Consider the following 19,580-nt stretch of genomic DNA (forward strand, 5'->3'; position numbering starts at 1 on the left):
AGTGCAGTGGTGCAATCTCAGCTCGCTGCAACCTCCGCCTCCCAGGTTCAAGTGATTCTCCTGCCTCAGCCTCCCAAATAGCTGGGATTACAGGTGCCCACCACCACAACCAGCTAATTTTTTTGTATTTTTTAGTAGAGATGGGGTTTCACCATGTTGGCCAGGCTGGTCTCAAACTCCTGACCTCAAAAGATCCACCCACCTTGGCCTCCCAAGTGCTGCGATTACAGGTGTGAGCCACCGCGCCCAGCCTACTAAACATTGTTTTAGAGTAGAATTGCTTTCAACATCTAGTTAATCAGTAATAATCAGCAAACTGACAATAAACAGTAAAATAAGTATAGTAATATTTATTATTTCTCCAATTCTAGGACGTGATTTATTATAAAATGATTTGATACATTATTATATATTGCTGATTATAAGATACAGTCGGTTCTCCAAAATATTAAAATATAAGGGAAAAACTATTGTTTTGGGGTCAAAACAATAATTACCTTTGCAATTATTTGTATAACTATCAAGAATAAATACATGATTAAACATAGGATCTGCTTTTCACTAATTATTTTTCCTTCTCTGACTTTCCATACATCACTAAGAGAATGAGTACTCAAACCTTTTGTCTACCTTGAAGGTAGACAATATACAATTTGATAATAACAAAAATAATACTAGATATTTATCTAAAATATTTGGACATACACTAAGAAGGCTTCTTTTTGCCAAAAATACATAACCTAAATTTAAACATGAAGATACTCAAATTGTGAGATACTTTACAACATAATGCTATTCTTCAAAAAGTCAGGAATAGCAAAGAAAGGCTGAGTAACTGCCAGGCTGGAGTATACTAAGAAGACATGACAACTAAAGACAATGTGGGATCCAGATTGTATGCTGGAGCAGAAAAAGTACTTTGTGGGACAATTTGGGAAATGTATGTTCTGTGGATTAACTAATGGTTTTGTATTAATGTCAATTTCCTGGCTTTGATAATTATGCAATGGTTATATAGATGTTAACATTTGCGAAGGTAAAAGGCCAATGAGACCTCTTTGTGCTATTTTTGCAACTTGTAAAAAAGGAAAATTATTTCAAAATAAAAAGTTGAAAAAGTTAGTATGCATACACTTATATATTTTAAATTAAATCACACAGAACTTTAAGATCTGAAGAATGCCATGATCTTTTCAACGAGTCATGTTTTTGAAGTTTATACCTAGGCACATACCCCTTGGTCATATGACCTGAGATTTCAGCCTTCTGACATACATTCACATTAATAGCAATAATTACTTCAAAACTGCTACTCTCATTAAAGTAGACATGACCAAGTTTTATTTAAATAATGAAAAAAATCAATTCAATTAAGTTATCAAAATGTTGCTGTGCAGCATTTAAAAAATTCAATAAAGCAACGATTCTTACCTTTTGGGGGTTGCTTTGAGAATCTTACAAAATTATGCATACTTTTCCCCCAAAATATATAATACAAGCACACACACAATTTGCATACAATTCCAGGAGGGTTGAGGGACCCCCCTGAAAGTTGAGGTCCTTGCATCTAGGTTAAGAACCTCTGTATCAAAGAAAAAAAAGAAAAAAAAAATCAAGCCAATGTTTTTTTCTTAATTTTTTTTTTTTTTAGTTTTTTTTTTTTTCTTTTTGGTTTTGTAGAGATGGTATGTCACTATTGTGACCAGGCTGGTCTCAAACTCCTGACATCAAGTGATCCTCCCGCCTTGGCCTCCCAAAGTGCTGGGATTATAGGTGTGTGCCACCTCAAACTAGATGAAGAGAGGGAGGGAAAGCAACCACAAAAATCCAAAACCTGCCTTTTTAAAAACATATAGAAACGCAAGATAAACCACAACAAAACTCCTTTCAAGTTCGTAACTGAGCTTGCAAGAAAATAAGACAATTGTTAGTGACTAGAAATAGAAGAGTATGTGAACTTTAAAGCCAAAATTGTCTTGGGCAGGAGACATGGCCTTAGATCCAGGCAGGAGGCAGGGAGGATCTGACACTGCCTCATGAAGCCACAGTTCTTAAAGGAATATACTCTCAATGGAAGGCAACTTTGGAGAGCAATTAAGCAAGATCTAGTAAAATTGAAGATATGCATTCCCAATACCTAGAAACTCCATTCCTATGTATGTACCCTGGAAGACACAGACAGGAAGGTTCAAAAAATTAGGAACAATCTAAATATCCATCATCAGGAAGATGGAGTGATAACGTTGGCATATTAATAGTGTTGAATCATACAGCAGTAAAAATAGATGAACTACAGCTGCACACATCAACATGAATGAATCTCACAAACATAATGAATGAAAAAGCATGACCAATACCTCTTACAACTTATATAAAGTTTGAAAATATTTATTCATTTAGTTACACTTATTCATTTGCCTTTATATTATATACACATATTCATTAATATATTTCCACTATTTAAATATAAAAAATATATAGTAAAAGTGTGTATCTACAAGTACAAATACAGTAAGAATATAAACAAGTAAGAATGAGAAAAACACAAATGAAACTGGGGTGGAGGCAGAAGAAAGGAGATGTAAACTTTCTTCGACCATAACTTCAACCAGGAAATTTCAACCATACTGGTCATGTTTTATTTCATAAACTGACGATGAGTCTGTGAGTATTTATTCAATTTTTTAAAAAACCTATGTGTATATTTGAAATATTTCACAATAAGTTAAGATTAAAAAGCCAAGTGACTGATTTTTACCTCTACTCGTAACCATTTTCCTTTGCAATGGAAGAGGCAGATTTTCCCACAGAAGGGTAATGAAACAAAGCACTCAGAGGTCATGTGCTGCAAAACAGAAATGCATGATACTCTTATTACTCTTAGCAAAGAGCATATTGCTACACCATTAGAAAAACAGATCGCTGTGGCACTGGCAGACTTAACCGACATGTAGTCAGACTTCCAGCAATGGATGCAGCAAACACACAGGGTTATAAAACTTTTGTCTTGTTACTCATACATTTGTTGACATCAGTAGTTTACTCTCCCTACATGCACATGGCCCATAAATCAGCATTGTTAACATGTCTAAAAACATTAGCATAAGATCATTATGATTCACTTAGGCACTGGCTCCATCAGTTACACATGAAGAGAGGTGTTGAATCTGACAAAAAGGAGAACAGTGAGGAGGTTGCGAGAGCTGTCTGTGGGCCTATTCTTTTCATCTCTTCACATTTAGATGCAAAGATAACATTTTAATTCCAAAACAAAGAAATGTTATCACCACAAATATGTATGTCAGTGCCAGTTAAATACCAACAAATCACAGCTGTAAAGATGAAGTCTCCTCATCTTCCTCTTCTGCTGTAGTTTGAAGTTGGGGGTACCTGTCCATGGTCTCTTTCTGTTCAGGGTGTGTGTTTCTACTCTCCCCAAAGGCAATGTCTCACTTAGGTTACGAGTGCAGTAGGAAATATCGAGTCCTTTTCACCACCAAAGGTTATAAGGACAACATCCATACAAATGAGTCACTAGAGTCAGCCAGGCTGGGGGTTTCAGATTTTTCAAAGATAGACTTAAAATTAAACCTCTGTAACACAGAACAAGATAAAGCTATAGGAATGTCTCAATTCCAGACTGTACTTTGAATGCGGGTTTAAGCTGATTCGGCACATATTTTGGCATACCTATTCTACATAAGACACTAGATTAGATACTGTAAGGGATGCAGAAAATTGGTAAGGCACAGTCTATGCCCTCAAGAAGCATACGGTCTAGAAAGGCAAATAAGTACCCAAATAGCTAAAATATAAACCTGAATATGAATGCCCTGAGGTGCCTGATGTGCTTTGTGGGTTAGAAGGAAGAGTTCACTTCCAGGGACGAGGGGGTAAGGGCAGAAGTGGCAGTAGGGTTTAGTGATTTGGAAACCACAGCATATTGTGAAATATGACCATAATGTCCTAATGGAGGTAAGGAAACCATTTTAGAAACTTAAAGCACAATAAAACCTCTACAGAGCTCGATTCAGAAAAAAATAGTAGAATTAAAGGATAAGGAGCTTATTAATACAATTTGAACTGCAGAACCAAATCATCAGGTGGCAGGTTCTCAGGGTCCATAAAGAGCTCAAGGAGTGATGGCTAAGGAGGAAGATGAAGGCAGAACTAAGGAGGAAAGTTTTATTATCCTCCTAAATTCCAAGGTTTCTCCTTGCCTAAGGCAGAAGAGTCAGCTGGCTCTAGCAGACAGTCACAGGCAGCTGCACTGTGGCATCATCAACTGCATGTTATAAATAACACATCTACCGATTGCTGTGCACTGACTACATGCCAGGCACAGTGTCCTCAGGACAATCCTATAGGGTACACACTATTGCTATCTTCGTTTTACATTGCAGAAACTAGTGTTGTGTTTTTCTTTTAAAGCTCTGAAGTCTGGAGCTCTTTACCTACTATTCTAGAGATTCCATTTCAGACTACTAAAAAATCGTTCATACAAAAAAAATTGTTCATACTTATGCAATTTAGTAAATTACTCTTGCTTGTAATTTTAGGGCTAATTTTAGAGGCAGAAGAGGTTCTGCTATACCTTGCAATGGAAGTAGTCCTCTATCTTACGTAGAAGGTCACTGAGCTTGTTCAGACCCTTACAAGGCACCTGGCAGTAGAGTGTCCCATCAGAGCAAATATTAGTTACTTTGACATTTGTGTACATGGCATCAACCTATAACAGACAAAGGATACCTCGTGAATGCTTGAGAGCAGAATGCAGCTCTTACCTACCTAAAGGGTATCTACCTAAACATCCCATAACAAGTCTTTGCATTTTAAAATCTTTAAGTTAGAGTATATGTAAGATGAAATGCAATTTATAGCTTAAATGTACAAAACTAATTTGGATTCTTTTCTTTTTAAAAGAAATGTCCAATATCATTTATGCCAAGCACAAAATAGACATTGTGCATACATTCCCATACTCCATTGTCTGAAAGGCCAAGACTATCTTTAATGTTGGTTTATTTTCTCCCCATTTATTTAGAAAAAGAATTACATAAACCATGTTTTGTAACATTAACAGAAGTGAAAATAAACTCTCACAAAATCAAATCCATCATCAGTCTACTTTCTAACCTGTGTCCAGAGGTCATATGAATTTGAGTAATTTTAAAAAACCATAATCAAAGTAAATATTCAATTTTACCCATTTTTAGTCAAACCATAATAAAGACATTCACAGTGGTTCTACTTATTAAAACAGAAGTTTTCTCATTGTTTCTATGAAATCTTTAAAATGACCATTTTTAACATCTCATCCTATCTTGGGTAGATATTCTATAATTTATTTAAAGGCTTCCTTCTTTTGGGGCATTTATGTTCTTCACATTAAAAAAAGTTAAAGCTAATAATCAACATCTTCGTGGACCCAATTTTCCCTTCTTTTGTGTTATTTTTCCTTATTATCTTTACAAAATAATCTCATATAAAATCAATAGATGCTCATTGCAGGAAATGGAAAATAAAAAATCCAGTTCCTAAGAAACAATTACTCTGAACATTTTGGTACTTTTTTCCCTTCTAGCCCCACTCCCTCCTTTTTTCCCCTCAATGTAAACGTAATCTGTCTCTATCAATTGTTAGCCTAAAATGTATAATATTCTGGTGATTTTTCTCTCATACAAAATGTGTAACAAGCAACAACAGTGATCACAGTGGTACCTGCAGGTGAACCTCTAGTGACTTGTCACATATAGCCTTCAAGCAGGTGGCATTGATATTGATATCATCTTCTCCTGAGGTATCGTACAGAACAACAAGTGGAATGTCAGCTTTGTCAAGTATTTCCACTGCAAAGATCTTTCCACAAGTTAAAGATTCAACCACCTTCACTAGATCAGGGTCATCGCTTAGGACTTCCAAGCCTGAAAAATATTGAACTTTTAATTTCTACTTAATTAGAAAAATCATTTCAAGATGAATAGATGGATTGTGTCTGTTTTGACCATTATTAAAATTATAAGCCTACTGCAAAATTATTAAATTTTATATGAAAGCTTTGTTTTACAATCTTTATCTTACCTCTTAGGTTTTAAAAAAATATAATGTAAACGCCCTTTTGAATGATACACTAAGGCAGGCAATCTTAAAACAAGCAGAGAAACGGATAATCAATCAGAATTTCTACCTTGGGAGAAACAGTCTTCACTTTATACATGAACACATATTTAAAACCAAAAAACTAACACATATGAGAAGCCATCAATTATGTCTTCCAGTCATATGTTTGTAATGCACTTCCTACATATATACAATTATTTTTCTTATAAAATGAACACACATTTATTGGAAATTGAGACAACCACTATTGTTTCTTTTTTATTGACCCTTAGGATACCAAAGAACCTTCTGATTTATCAAAGACAGATTAAGTAGTGTTTAACACAGGTATTAGATGAATTTTGTTGTAGTCCAACTACTCTTTAAATTCTTAGAAAATTATCGTTCCACATAACATATATGACAATTCTAAGTTAATGTATTAAATGAATTAAAACTAGCTCATATTCCCCCAATGGTACTATAATGCCTATTTCCATATTTTTCTACTTTAAATCCACAAGCTAAAATTCAGACTCCTCCGAGTTTTTTTCTTCTTCTTGTTCTGTTCTCCAGACATATAACTTTGAACTTTTCTCAAACATTTAATTTCAACACCCTAAATCCTGTCCTATGCCCTTGATACATTCTTTCCAACACCAACTTCTAAAAGTTGTTAACAAGTTTTTAAAATTTCTTCAGGTTAATCTCACAGATAAGAGTCAAACCCAGCTCCTGTGACATAAGAATTCATCCCACCGGGAAGGAGGCATTTCTTCAGAGTACTAATTTTCATGAAATAATTATGATCATTTTCTGCATCTGGCTCAAGTCCCCCCCCGGCATGGTGCATATTTCAATGCCTTTCCTTATCACGAACATGACCAATGTGTCATCTGTCCTTTAAGTTTATCCCTACATGGCACTCTCATACAGGTGGATTCCTCTGTTTCCTTTAGGAGGAAGGAAAAGAACAATGATACATCTACTATGCCAAAAACTGCATGTGACCTGTGATCAAACCCATGCTTGGGCACATGAGGGTGTGTCAGTCACACCCTCACAGTATCACCACAGTCCATCTCAGTGGGAAAGGGGCTGCGAGTCACCTCACAACATGCTGAACAACATATTGAAACTGATCAAATGTCATGAAACAGGGCCTCTATCAATTGTTACTAGGGCAGTTAGAACAAGAAAAATCCCTTTAAGATGGTTGACACTTTTATAAGAAATTATAATACGTTTTTATATATAACACAAAATATAAAAACATAACATTTTTATAATGGTATCTTATAAAGAATACATTCGACATGAATTTAAACCTTTCAAGAAGTAACACATTATAACATGAGATACTTAGTCCATTTTAGGATTCAACTATCCAAATGTACAGTGGTAACAACCTATTGAAATGGAGAGAGTTTTTAAAAAAGTTCCTCTTACCTGCAAGCTTACATTTTGTAGCTTGAAATGAGAGTGAACAAAACTTCGGGTTTAATTTGTATGCTTTGCTTTTTTCAACATTTTCACTAAAACCATAGTCAACATAGCATACCTAATGATTAAAAAAACAGAATGTTTAGTTCTTTATCCTCTCTTTAAAAAATTCATTTGATACACTTAATTGGCTCAATCTTATTCCATGATCAGCAAGCTGAGTGGCAGAGTGGCACCTGGAAAAAGCTGAGGAGGTGCCCCTGACTTACCACAGAAGAGAAAGGCTGGAGCTGAGACCAAGGAAACCAGGGGTCCTGGTTCCAGGTCCCAGTCTTCTACCTCACCCTACCCCTTCAATGGGAAGAACAAGACTGCTCAGCCCTGCCACCTTGCTGTCGCCAGTCTTTCAGCAGCCTATCTACCTGGTTCTGCCAACTCTGCTCCCCTCCCCTTTGGTGCTTTCATTAATATCATAATGCCTATATCAGCTTATTCTTTTTTGAGTTACACATTTCCACCCGTTCCCTGGACAGCAGTATTTGTTTCTATGGCAGGCATCATCCTTGTGGTATTTATCAGATTCTAAATCCCCAAAGCAGCATTTGTGATGGCTATTCTCAGCTACTGTGCTTCCAGGGACCGAGATGCTTCATCAATGACAACAATGGTATCACTGCTGAACAACATGGAATTCTAAACTAAAAAACAGGCGTACCTATTTTTTTTAAGGGTGTGAAGCTGGGTTAGGTCTTCTTTCAGCTCAGCAAAAGGCCCTAAGTCTGCTGAACAGAGGTCTGTGTTTGCAGAAACCTGCACAACTTTTCCTCACCATTAGCACAGACTGTTAAGAGCCTGGATATTATTTTTAAGAATACTGATAGAATCTTCAGTTTAAAAGGATTATATAAACACAAAGCCTTTTTTTGAGAAAAATAAAAATCTAGAAACATTAAGCTATGGTTTAGAATAACTAAGAATCTAAGGGAAATGTTGAAAACCTAATATGCATCTCTAATTAAAGGAGATGATGGTTATTGAAAGAAACAAAGCAAACAAAACAACAAACACCAGGGCAAAGTCTTGGCCTTAATACCAAGTAACATGAGGTAGGTTCCTTTCACTGCCTCCCTGAAAATAAAGTCCACAGGCCAGCTTCTTAGTACCTAGATTATGGTACTAAACACACGAAACAAAAACCCTCCCCAGCAGAGAATCTAAGGGAAAAAAGCAGAAGACACCACTAACTCCTTTCCTTGGCCATGTGATAAGCGGGCCTGTGGGGCCTGTCTACCTTGTATCAGAAAGACCATCTCTTAGAATCCACATCTGACTCAACACTGACTTAGGCCTAGATCGCTGGTAGGGCTGCATGTCAGGCAGCTGGCCATTTAAGTGCACAAGTCTATTTCTCCAATCCTAAATTAGCACCTGCTTTTGCTTCTCATAGGCCTCAGGAGTCAGGCAGCTCTCATTTCCTTTAATAGCTATCACCACCTACAACTTAGATTCTGTTCTTCCCAGGCCCAAAATGGAGGTAACGTGGTCTGACAATAGGACATAGCATGTGAAATCATGACTCCTGGGAAATTCAGAATGTATTCTTAGCACAAGAACAGATTAAAGAATAACTGCTCCAAAGCCTCAAAAGAAAGTGTTTCTGAACTGTTTGTAGCTTCTTTTCTTGTTTTTAATCATACACGTTTGTATGGCAACTGCAGTTTATAAAACACTTGTCCATGCATTGGCCAGTGTGACTCTCACCACACTCTGCTCTGTGTCCTTTGCTCTGTGAGGGCTCAGTAGTCTCTCTCTCTCTAATGTCCTGGGATCAGGGCCAGTAGTCACATAATGTGGCATAAGGCCGCAGTCCATTCCTGGTTCTCTGGCACCATCAAGTGGCCAAAGGTCTCCCAGCACTACCTATCACCCAGCAGACTCCCCTGGGATGTGGGCCTGGGTCAGGCCAAACTGGCACCAGCCTCATCGGGTGACCGCATCTCCTGTTTCTCCTACTCACCAAGGATCTGACAGGGAAAGCAAGGAAGGAATCAGTACTTACCACCAGACAAAGTTCAATTCAAGCGAAGCAAGACTGGTGCTAAGTAGCTGGGGTTTCTCCAAATAAAGGGAGAAATCATCTCTGTCAGCTTCAAGGGGATGTGGGGAACAAGTTCAGGCCCGGATTGCTACAATCACCGCTGTCCCAAGAGCTTGCTACTGCACAAAATACCGAGCTACCTTTTTTATTCTTCACATCCAGCCCATAATTCTCAGCAGCAGTGACGAGGCTGGTCACTCCCTTCTTCATGAGACGCTTTCTTTTTCTGGCTTCTGTGACACCACTCTCTTGGTTTTTCTTCTTTGGCCATCTTTACAGGCTTTTCTGCTCCCCTTATGCCTCCATGTAAATACTGAAGGGTTTCAGGACCTGGGCCCAGGCCCCTCCTCCTCTCTACGTGTATTCTCTCTCTAGGGGATCTCATCTTGTCCTGTGATTTCACATAGCACCTATATGCTGATGCCTCCCAACCTGACACATCTCCAGTCCTAACTGCTCCCTGAGCTCCAAATTCATCCATGTGACATCTGATAGCTATTCTCAAACCTAGCAGGTCCTATGAAATTCTCAATTGTTCTCCACAATGGTTTTTCTCTCTGACTTCCCAATTTCAACAAATGGCACCAATATCTAGTCAACTGCTCAAGCCCCAAACCCAGTAGCTTATCTTGAATCTTCTCTTTTGCTTACCATCCACTTCCAACAGGTCAGTGTCCTGCCAGTTCTACCTCCAAATATATCCTGAATCTCTTCCACTACCTCCATGTTCACTAATCCAGGTTACAAGGTAGCTGGCTATTACAACAGCCACCTAACCAGTATTACTTTCCTTCTGTGCCCTACTATAATACAATCCATTCCCCCACAACAGTCCCAGAATGATTTCTGAAGCATCTAAATGAGATCACATCACTCTGCCTATCTCTTGCTTCAGAGTTATTTTCTATCATAGTTATTTCCTTTATTGGTTATTTCCTTCATTGTACTAAAATTGTTTTGTGTGTTTACTGTATGCTTGTCATCTCTCTCTTCTCACTAGAATGTAAGCTTCTTGAGAACAAGGACTTGTATGTTTTGTTCTTGGCTCCAGTAAAAAGTGAAAAAGTGTATCAGGTATATACAACAGGATGAGAGTGTCTGAATTTACAGACAAGCAATCAGGGAAGTTAAATAACTTTCCTAAGGCCACACAGCTAGAAATGGCAAAGCTGAGACTCAGTTCTATCTGACACGAGAGCCTGAATTCCCAAAGTAGAAGGAGGGAGGGAGGAAAGAAAGTGACTGCCCTATAGACTTCAGACTGGGAGATATCCTTGTGGAATATCTGCATTATTTATTGTAAATATTGTTACACTGTTAATGTGTCACTAGGATTTACGTATGATTCTTCTCTTCATAAGAAATCTCTGTGCCTCAAAATAGCTTAGCTTTTGTTGAACTTCCTAAGGGCTGGGGGAGTGAAATGGCCAGGAAACAGAAGTTTATCTAGGAACATTTAGGGATAGTTATCTCCTATCAACTAGAGACCCAGAGGAATGGAGGGACTTGACCAAAGACACACACCCAAATACAGGCAGACTCAGGACTAGTGCCCAAGCCCTGTGTTCTCCTTTGGTCCAGTGACCATCGTGGTCCTTAGCTTCTTTCAGGTTTCAAACTTTATCCAAGTATAATTTACACTGAATAAAAGATACCTGTTTACAATACAGTTTGATGGGCTTTGATCAATGTATACATCCATATAATCATCACCATAATAAACATATAGACCATTTACACCACCCCAAAAAGTCTCCTTTTGCCCTTTGCAATTAGCCCCCCTCCACCTCCTGTCCCAGGCAACCACTGATCTGATTTCTATCACTGCAGATGAATTTTACCTGCTCTTAGACATCATTTACATGAAATCATACATTACTCTCTTGTGCCTGGCTTCTTTTGCTCAGCACAAAATCTGTGAGGTTTGTCCATGAAACTATTTTTATCAGTAGTTAATTCCTTTGTATTGTTAACAGTGTTCTACTACATGAATAAACTATAATTTGTTTTTATGATTCACCTGTTGATGAACATTTGGGCTGTGTCCAGTTTGGGGCTATTAATAATAATGCTGCAACACACATGTATGTACAAGACACCTTGTGGGCCTTAGGGGTCATATGGTAAGTGTTCGTAAGAAACTGGCAAACTATTTTCCAATTTTCAGATTTTTAAAGTCAGTCAAATTACTTAAAATTTGTGCCTCTGTAGATTCAGCTGAGGAATTTCCTAAATGCCTCTGCAAATGGGAAAGGGTGGCTGGGTGGTTGGGTGAGCTTACTTCTGGAGAGGGTCAGGGCCTCTCCTATTGAGCAACCTGCTAAGAAACAGCAGTATCCCTTTCTGACCTCCTAACTCCCACTTGTAGCTAGGGTTCAGTGGCCAGTAACTGATGGACTTAAGCCTGTGTTCAGGGACTGGTCATTTGCACTCAATGACACGTACAGGATTACTGGCTGGCGGCTGATAGTGGCACATGGAATAAGGTTTTGTATTGTGGAACAGAGGCTGCAGAAATAGAAACATATTTCCCTGCTTGCAAAATCTAGAGTAAACCAAAAGATCTTAGATATATTCCCCTCACAGTCCAAGAGCGCTCTGTATAAATACAAGGGACTATAGAAGTGGGGAACTAGGGTCACCCTTCTACACAGTGTCCTTCCCATCATGAAGGACAGAAATGAACCCAAGTCTTAAAGTGCATTTCCCTTTAGGGAAGGGAGACATCTTAACAATCGAGAAAGAAAAGACTTTCTCTCCCTCCAAATTCTCTATCAAGTAGCAGGCCCATTATTCAAAGGATAAATTCCAAATAGACACACAGCTTCCACCAAGATAGAAAGAAGTAACACATTAAAAATACACTAGTACAACTGACCACACAGCACACGGAGCTAATACCTAATTTCTCTGCATGTTATTTGGGTGTTCCAAGGCCCTGAGACACTACCGCTCTCAGGGAAACTGTGCTTCTTGGTCTCTGCATTGACGGTATGAAGAGGCAAAGGGCAGAGGCTGATATCCACGAATGTAGCCAAGCCCAGAAGAGTCTGCTGATGGAAGCAAGTGGCAAACGGGCCCACTGGCCTTTTCAAGAGGGTGGAGAGAGCTACGCTGGGAGCAGCTGTGGAGAAGGACCTGTGTCTTGGCTATAGAAGAGGGAGAAGAAGAATTGTCTCCTTTGGTCTGTATGGCTTCCCTCACTCCGAAGTACTGGCCTTGATAAGAGGCCCACAGAGATCTGGTCAGTATTCATTATACATCCCCTGGGAATAGGAAGTGTCTTTCCCTGATTGGATAATGTGTTATGAATATTCCCATGGGGAATTTATTTTTTTAACTAAAACTCTGAGATAATAATAACTACCACGAATATAAAGGCTGACAGGGATAACCTTTTACAGATATTATCTTTTCAACTTCCATTGAAAACTACATTTAATTATAGGATACAACATTTAAATTTCAAAAATGTAAAAAATATTTACATTTGGAAAATAATAAGGTATTTGTATCCATAATGCTATGACAAAGTAAACAGTGCTTGCCTTTATTTTGTTCTCTTCTGTTGAGATGACCTGTGCCCGTAACCAGGCGTCCTCCTCGGCATTTACGGCCAGCAACTGCCCAACATTCACAGCCTGGACTGGTGTGATCTTAGGATTCTTACTGTAATATTCCTTCATCTCATCTTCCATTAATTCCTGAGCAGCAGAATAGTCTTTGCCCACATACCTGAATCAGTTAAAAGAAGAGAATGCAAATGAAGTAACCTAGAAGAAGAAAAGCAATAGGAATTCGTTTTTGTCCTTCTTTTTTCCCTGCTGCCATCTTTGGTTCCAGTCTCGGACTTGCTTATATCAACAGGGAGGAGAACGTGTATTCAGTGAAATACTTATCTCTTGAAAAAGAAGATAAGGGGGCTGGTCACAGTGGCTCACACCTGTAATTCCAGCACTCTGGGAGGCCGAGGCAGGCAGATCACAAGGTCAGAAGTTTGAGACCAGCCTGGCCAATATGGTGAAATCCTATCTCTACTAAAAATACAAAAATTAGCTGGGTGTGGGGGTGGGCGCCTGTAGTCCCAGCTACTTGGGAGGCTAAGGCAGGAGAATCGCTTGAACCCAGGAGGTGGAAGTTGCAGGTTGCAGTGAGCCAAGATCACACCACTGCACTCCAGCCTGGATGACAGAGTGAGACTCCCTCTCAGATAAGGGACAATGGAGATTGCACAAAACACACACCAAACAACACAGCAAATATTTGGTCCAACATATCCCACAACAAAGGAAACGTGGAGCAATCCAGACAACGAGAGGGCATAACAGGAAGCAGCGATAGTGTCCTCAGGAAGGACAAGGCTGAGAAAAGTCAGGAAGGGGAGAGAAGAGGAGACGTGGAAAATGGAGACACCAAGGGAGGCCTGGAGGCCAGAGAAGTGAGGGTCGACGCTGGATCTTGACTAAGGCTGCTGGAAATCTTTACAGATTACTAAGAAGAGACTCTAGAACATAGTTTTAACCTAACTAGGGCTGGGTCAAGCTTTGAAAAGCAATGAAATTTTACTAGAGAAAAAACAAAGCTGTAAGTACACTAAACACAACGTGACACCCCCCCTCCAAACTTATTAAAGAATTTGAGCAAATTACAACAAAATGTTGACTTCTGATACCCTTAAAAGAGGTACCATATTCTAGTCAAATGTCTCTAAAACTGTATGCTTGTTGAGAAACATTTTTTTTCAGGATTATGTCCTTATTCCTTTCTACACTTTTCTACTGTTGACAACTGTGGTCACCTTGTTCCAGTTCATGTTATCAAAACAGGCTACTGTTTTCTTGCGCTTTAGTCCTCAGAGATGATTTCGTCCAGGGTCTCCTTCTAGGGTGTAAAACCTGGCATATCAAGTTTGGGTCATGTAAGAGAAGCTGTCCCAGCCATAGGATCGAAGCCTTTTTAGCTGGAAGGCTATACTCTAACAGCACCAGCATCACTTGGCCCAGGAGACAGGGGAGATGCCACAAGAACCTTGTTCTTTGTATTGTTCCAGGTTTCACCCAGGCTCCAAGTAGGCCTGTACAGCTCTAAGAAATGGTTCCTTTAGGACTATTTCTATGTATTCTTGGTAATTATCAGCAGGGCAGAAGATGCCATAGTCAAGCTATTCATTACAAGGAGGAAAAAAAAAAAAACAAAAAAAAAAACCTCAGAAAGTCCTACACAAAATGGAAACCATGTGCAATGGCTATTTTAAAATGAAATATTATGTGCATATTATTGGCTTCAGAAATAGCTGCAGAAGCTTTGCCATACTCTTATAGTTTAATTTTTTTTTTGAGACAGGGTTTCACTGCTATGTTACCTAGGTTGGACTCTTGGGCTCAAGCAATCCTCCCACTTCAGCCTGCTGAGTAGTTGGGAGGATGTGTATGTGTCACTGAGCCAGCTACTATCATTTAAATGTATTGAGCTTTGCAAATACTAAGGCACTGCCTTGAATGCAGTTGCACTCTTGGCTCTGAAGTCCTCCAGAAGGTCTGCAACTGCACCCGAGTGCCCATTTGCTGGGACCTAGAGTCTCACTGGGCCTCCCCCTAGTGCTGCTATGTAGCCCTGGGTGCTCAACTGGCAGAGGCCTGGGCTGCAGCCCTGATGTGGTGGTCTGCCAAACACAGGCTCCTGCCAGAAGGGAGGAAGGTGATGAGAAATGGCTTGGGATCTGCAGGCAGCTTCTCTTCTCTTAAGCAGCCAGGAGAGAAGGAGGGCTGCACAGATAGGGGGAAGATGGACGGTGTTGGATGAGGCACAGTGCAGGACTGACATTACAGCTGGTATGACAGTGGGTAATGACGAGAATGAGGTCATATATTATCCTCAAATTACCTGAGCAAGGGGGGCAAAGAATGATGGATAGGCCAATTTAGAGATGCCCTAAATACAAAGTTTTACAAAGTTAATTTCTGAGACAAGGGATTCCCATATTTGAGATGAGGGTTCTGCCATAGTGCCCTCCAGGCCCTAATGAGCCAGAGATCCAGCTTCCAGTGCCTACTGCCTGCCTGGGTGAAGATGCCAGTACAGAACAGGGTTCAGTCTGGTGGAGGTTTGCAAAGTCTTGTGGGGAGGGCAGAAGCCAATAACCTAAGGTCAACCTAATGGCAGACATTACCCATCTTGCTTGCTGGTTGCCAGCCACTCTGCTGAACACATAAAATGCTGACTCCAGGATTTAAATTCCTACTGGGATAAGGTATTTAAATAATCTGACGACCCTGGACATAATCATCCTTGACAAACCTTGGTGTGAACAACAGAAACCATGTGATTGGTCTGGCCCGGTGCTTGGTCTCTGACTATGGCACCAACAGTTACTGGTTACAGATACCAAAGGATCCTGCCGTGGAAGTTTCTTTATAGTATAGTCAAATGGTAAAAGGTGGTAATGTGGCCTTCAATATCTTTCCTTTACTTCAATACAATAGTGAAACATATTGGGACCTCTAGCCTTCAGCAACCTATTTATATCTTCAGGCCACACCACATCTTAGAATAAAAGCTTTATCCTCTCTAAAGTTTCTGGAGGTTCTTCTAGTTTGAGCATCTGAAGATACTAGGTTCACTCTATTATCTACTCAGATTTCATTTGTTCAAATGGAAGAGCTTTAAATTTTTGAGCTCTTCTTTCATTGAAGGATTCTAATTATTTTTTGTGGTTCTTCTTTGGGCTTTTCCATCTCAGTTATGGGTCTCTGGAGGAGGGACAGCCCAAACCAAAGGACCATTTGGTTGAAGGAGCCCAGATTCTGTTTGCTTCAGCATTTTTCTGATCTGCCCAGCCATGGCCACACCCTGGACTGGTACCTCCAGGGGTTCAGCTACATAGGTTCCCATTCTTTTTCCCAAATGGAGACTGCAAATTATAGTCTTTCTATATTTTCCACGTATTCTGCATTTTCTCCAAAAGTCCAAGACAGGTGCCTGGAGCTGTACTGTTTTTTGTTATTCTAGTTATTGTTAGCTACCTAGGCAATGATGCCTTAGGCAATGACACCTCCTCTCAGGCAATGATACTGAAAGACTCAAATAAATAGAGCACCTTTGGGTCCAAGGTCTAATCTGATGTATTATACAAGGAAAGCAGCTCTGAGCTATTTTTACTTTTAGGAAATACTACATAGTCCCAGATTATAAATAGTATTATGCAGTGTGTAGGGCACTTGCCTTTTCTGCGAACTAGGTATTGCTTTTGACATAATATAGTTACCATCACGCTTTTGACATGAATATTTTTTTCAAGTTCATATTATCATTCCAATGTTTAAAGCTATTAGTAGTCTTAGGATAGCTGTATATTTTGAACAATTAACAAATATTAATACATTATTAAGCCTCACTATAACTCTATAGAACTAAGAATATGTTATCCTTTTTTTTTTTTGAGATGGAGTCTTGCTCTTTCGCCCAGGCTGGAGTGCAGTGGCGCAATCTTGGCTCACTGCAAGCTCCACCTCCCAAGTTGACACCATTCTCTTGCCTCAGCCTCCCGAGTAGCTGGGACTACAGGCACCCGCCACCACGCCCTGCTAATTTTTTGTATTTTTAGTAGAGACGGGGTTTCGCCATGTTAGCCAGGATGGTCTCGATCTCCTGACCTTGTGATCCGCCCACCTCGGCCTCCCAAAGTGCTGGGATTACAGGTGTGAGCCACCGCACCCGGCCATATTATTCTTCCTTTAACCCTCAACATCCATGTGAAGAATAGACAAGTGACAAAAGTATATCAGAATCCTAAAGAATTAGAAAATGAAACTTGCCTGATAACCACTTCATTTGTGTTGCTCAGTTCAACCACCAATACAGATGGTGATGCTTCAGTTGGAATCATTAAAGGAGGAACTGTTATGTCCTCCATAAAGGTATTAGCGCTTTCAGCAATGCTTTCTTCTACCTGCAAATACTCTTGTTCAACCATAGCCTTGATATCATTATCACCATGTGCTTGCCCTGCATCCTTTTGGATTTTGTCAGTGGGCAATGGAAGTTTAGCATAGAGAATGGCCTTCTGGGGATTTCCAGAAATGTAGTCTATGCTGCATACATCAGAAAGTGAGGCAAGATTTTTTAAGGCATCCTCAGGGAATTTCACTTTGTACATTTCCTCAAATGCTTTCGGAAGTGCACTGGCCCAAAGGCCACTTGTGTATTTCACCAGCAGGTCTGCCACTTTTTCTTTAAAGTCTCCTGCCATAACTGTTGGATACCCTTTCAACGGTGGTGTTTGTTTGGGACCAGGTAGTGGGGATAGAGGTACTTTCTCAGTGTCCAGTTCACTTCTCAAAAGCTGCTTTCTCTTAGCTGGATAAAGAAGTAAATCTTGGCCACCACTGCAAGGTTTCTCCACCTGAAATTTTTAAATAAAGCAAATGACAGATATTTCAGTGACTATAAACAACCCACAAACACATTAATGCATTCTAAATTTGAGAGTCATGCTGTTTCCAAATTAATCAAGTGTACGATTTACTCTTTTCAATTGCTAGGACTTTAATGCATTATCTCCACCTGCAAATAACATGAGCCACATTTCAGAAATAAAAAGGAAAATAAAATAGTATTAAATTCATTTGTGCGGCATCGAGACTCCAGCTGCCCTAGAAAATCACAAGTGCTCTGCCCTGTAACGCGTACTCTCATTTAGTTGTTTCTGCCAAATCCAAAACAATAGCTTACAAAACTGACTAAAAATAAGTTGTGAAAAGGTATTAAAACTGTCAGGAATAAACCACTGGGAAGAAAACTAGAAAATATTTAGACAAAATAGGAGTGCCATCTCTCTTCTTCTTGCAATAGCCTGAGAAAACCCTTGGCTTTCCATTATTTAGAAAAAGATGCTCCAGAGATAAAGTACAGTTTTAAAACAACCACAGCAGAAAGTTTAGCTGCAAGTGTTGTCACTCTAACAAACAAGTATTAAAAATACCTAGCACTTGTATGTCATCCAATCTTGAATTTCATTTGCATGCCATTTCTGAGAGGCACAGCTTGATGACATATTTTTATGTAAGAGAAGAAGGAGAAGAGAAATTGATGTATGGCATAATTTTTCTCCCTGAGTTTTAAGCCTTTCTACTACTAGAGCAGGGGTCAGCTCTACTACTAGAGCATGGCCCAATGCAGTTCATGGCTCATGGGCTAAAAAATGATTTTTATATTTTCAAATGCTAGAAAAAAAATCAAAAGAATTATTTCATAACTTGCAAAAAGTATATGAAACTCAATATACATAAAGTTTTATTGGAACACAGTCATGCTCATTTATTTACATATTCTCTCTGGCTGCTTTTGCTCTACAGTGACACAGTTGAATAACTGTGAGGGACTGCTTCTGTTAGTTGCAGCTCTTGGCCTGCAGAGCCTAAACATTTACCATGGACCTTTACAAAAGCAGTTTCTTGAACCCTGTACGAGACCATTAGACTGAAGTTAAAATTCCTTGCCTTCCAAAATATTTCTATTTTGTCAGATCCTATTTTACCTACCCCTTAGCTGCAATTTAACCCCTTAGGGTAATAATTACAAGTTTACATGAACCACGGTCCACCCAGAAGAACAGAATTTTAAAGTATGCTGGTTAGGTAGCTTATTAGTAAAGAACACTGACTTTTTACTTCACTCTCCATACAATGCTTAGGAAGAGTGAACATAAACATTTATGTACAAAGAAAGAAGGTGCTATCTTGTTATCAGAGAAGAGTTTTGACAAGTTAAAAGACATAGGCAACTTGGTAATAAAATTCCTTTTAGTCTGACTACATATTCTACATCACATAGGAAGTGAATGATATTAATATAAAACATTAGGTTTTCCTCTTCATACTTTTACCAATGTATGCTTAAGTTTTGAGGACTGAGGAAAACTTCCACACCTGGAAAGCCTAAA

At 39.3% G+C, this 19,580-nt stretch overlaps 1 protein-coding gene across 2 annotated transcripts in view; it reads right to left on the reverse strand.

The window, feature by feature from the left end:
* The window catches only part of TDRD7 (tudor domain containing 7), an 84,004-nt gene that overhangs the window by 17,880 nt on the left and 46,544 nt on the right, over positions 1 to 19,580 (reverse strand). For both annotated transcript variants that reach the window (XM_520135.7, XM_003312194.5), the window contains 6 exons: positions 17,455 to 18,041; positions 13,189 to 13,375; positions 7,549 to 7,660; positions 5,722 to 5,924; positions 4,595 to 4,729; positions 2,759 to 2,845 (listed from right to left, as the gene is read on the reverse strand). In XM_520135.7, the coding sequence (XP_520135.1) occupies positions 2,759 to 2,845; positions 4,595 to 4,729; positions 5,722 to 5,924; positions 7,549 to 7,660; positions 13,189 to 13,375; positions 17,455 to 18,041 (1,311 nt within the window). The remainder of the gene's footprint in view (positions 1 to 2,758; positions 2,846 to 4,594; positions 4,730 to 5,721; positions 5,925 to 7,548; positions 7,661 to 13,188; positions 13,376 to 17,454; positions 18,042 to 19,580) is intronic.

This window comes from Pan troglodytes, chromosome 11 (genome assembly GCF_028858775.2).
Source record: "Pan troglodytes isolate AG18354 chromosome 11, NHGRI_mPanTro3-v2.0_pri, whole genome shotgun sequence".
Lineage (NCBI taxonomy): Eukaryota > Metazoa > Chordata > Mammalia > Primates > Hominidae > Pan > Pan troglodytes.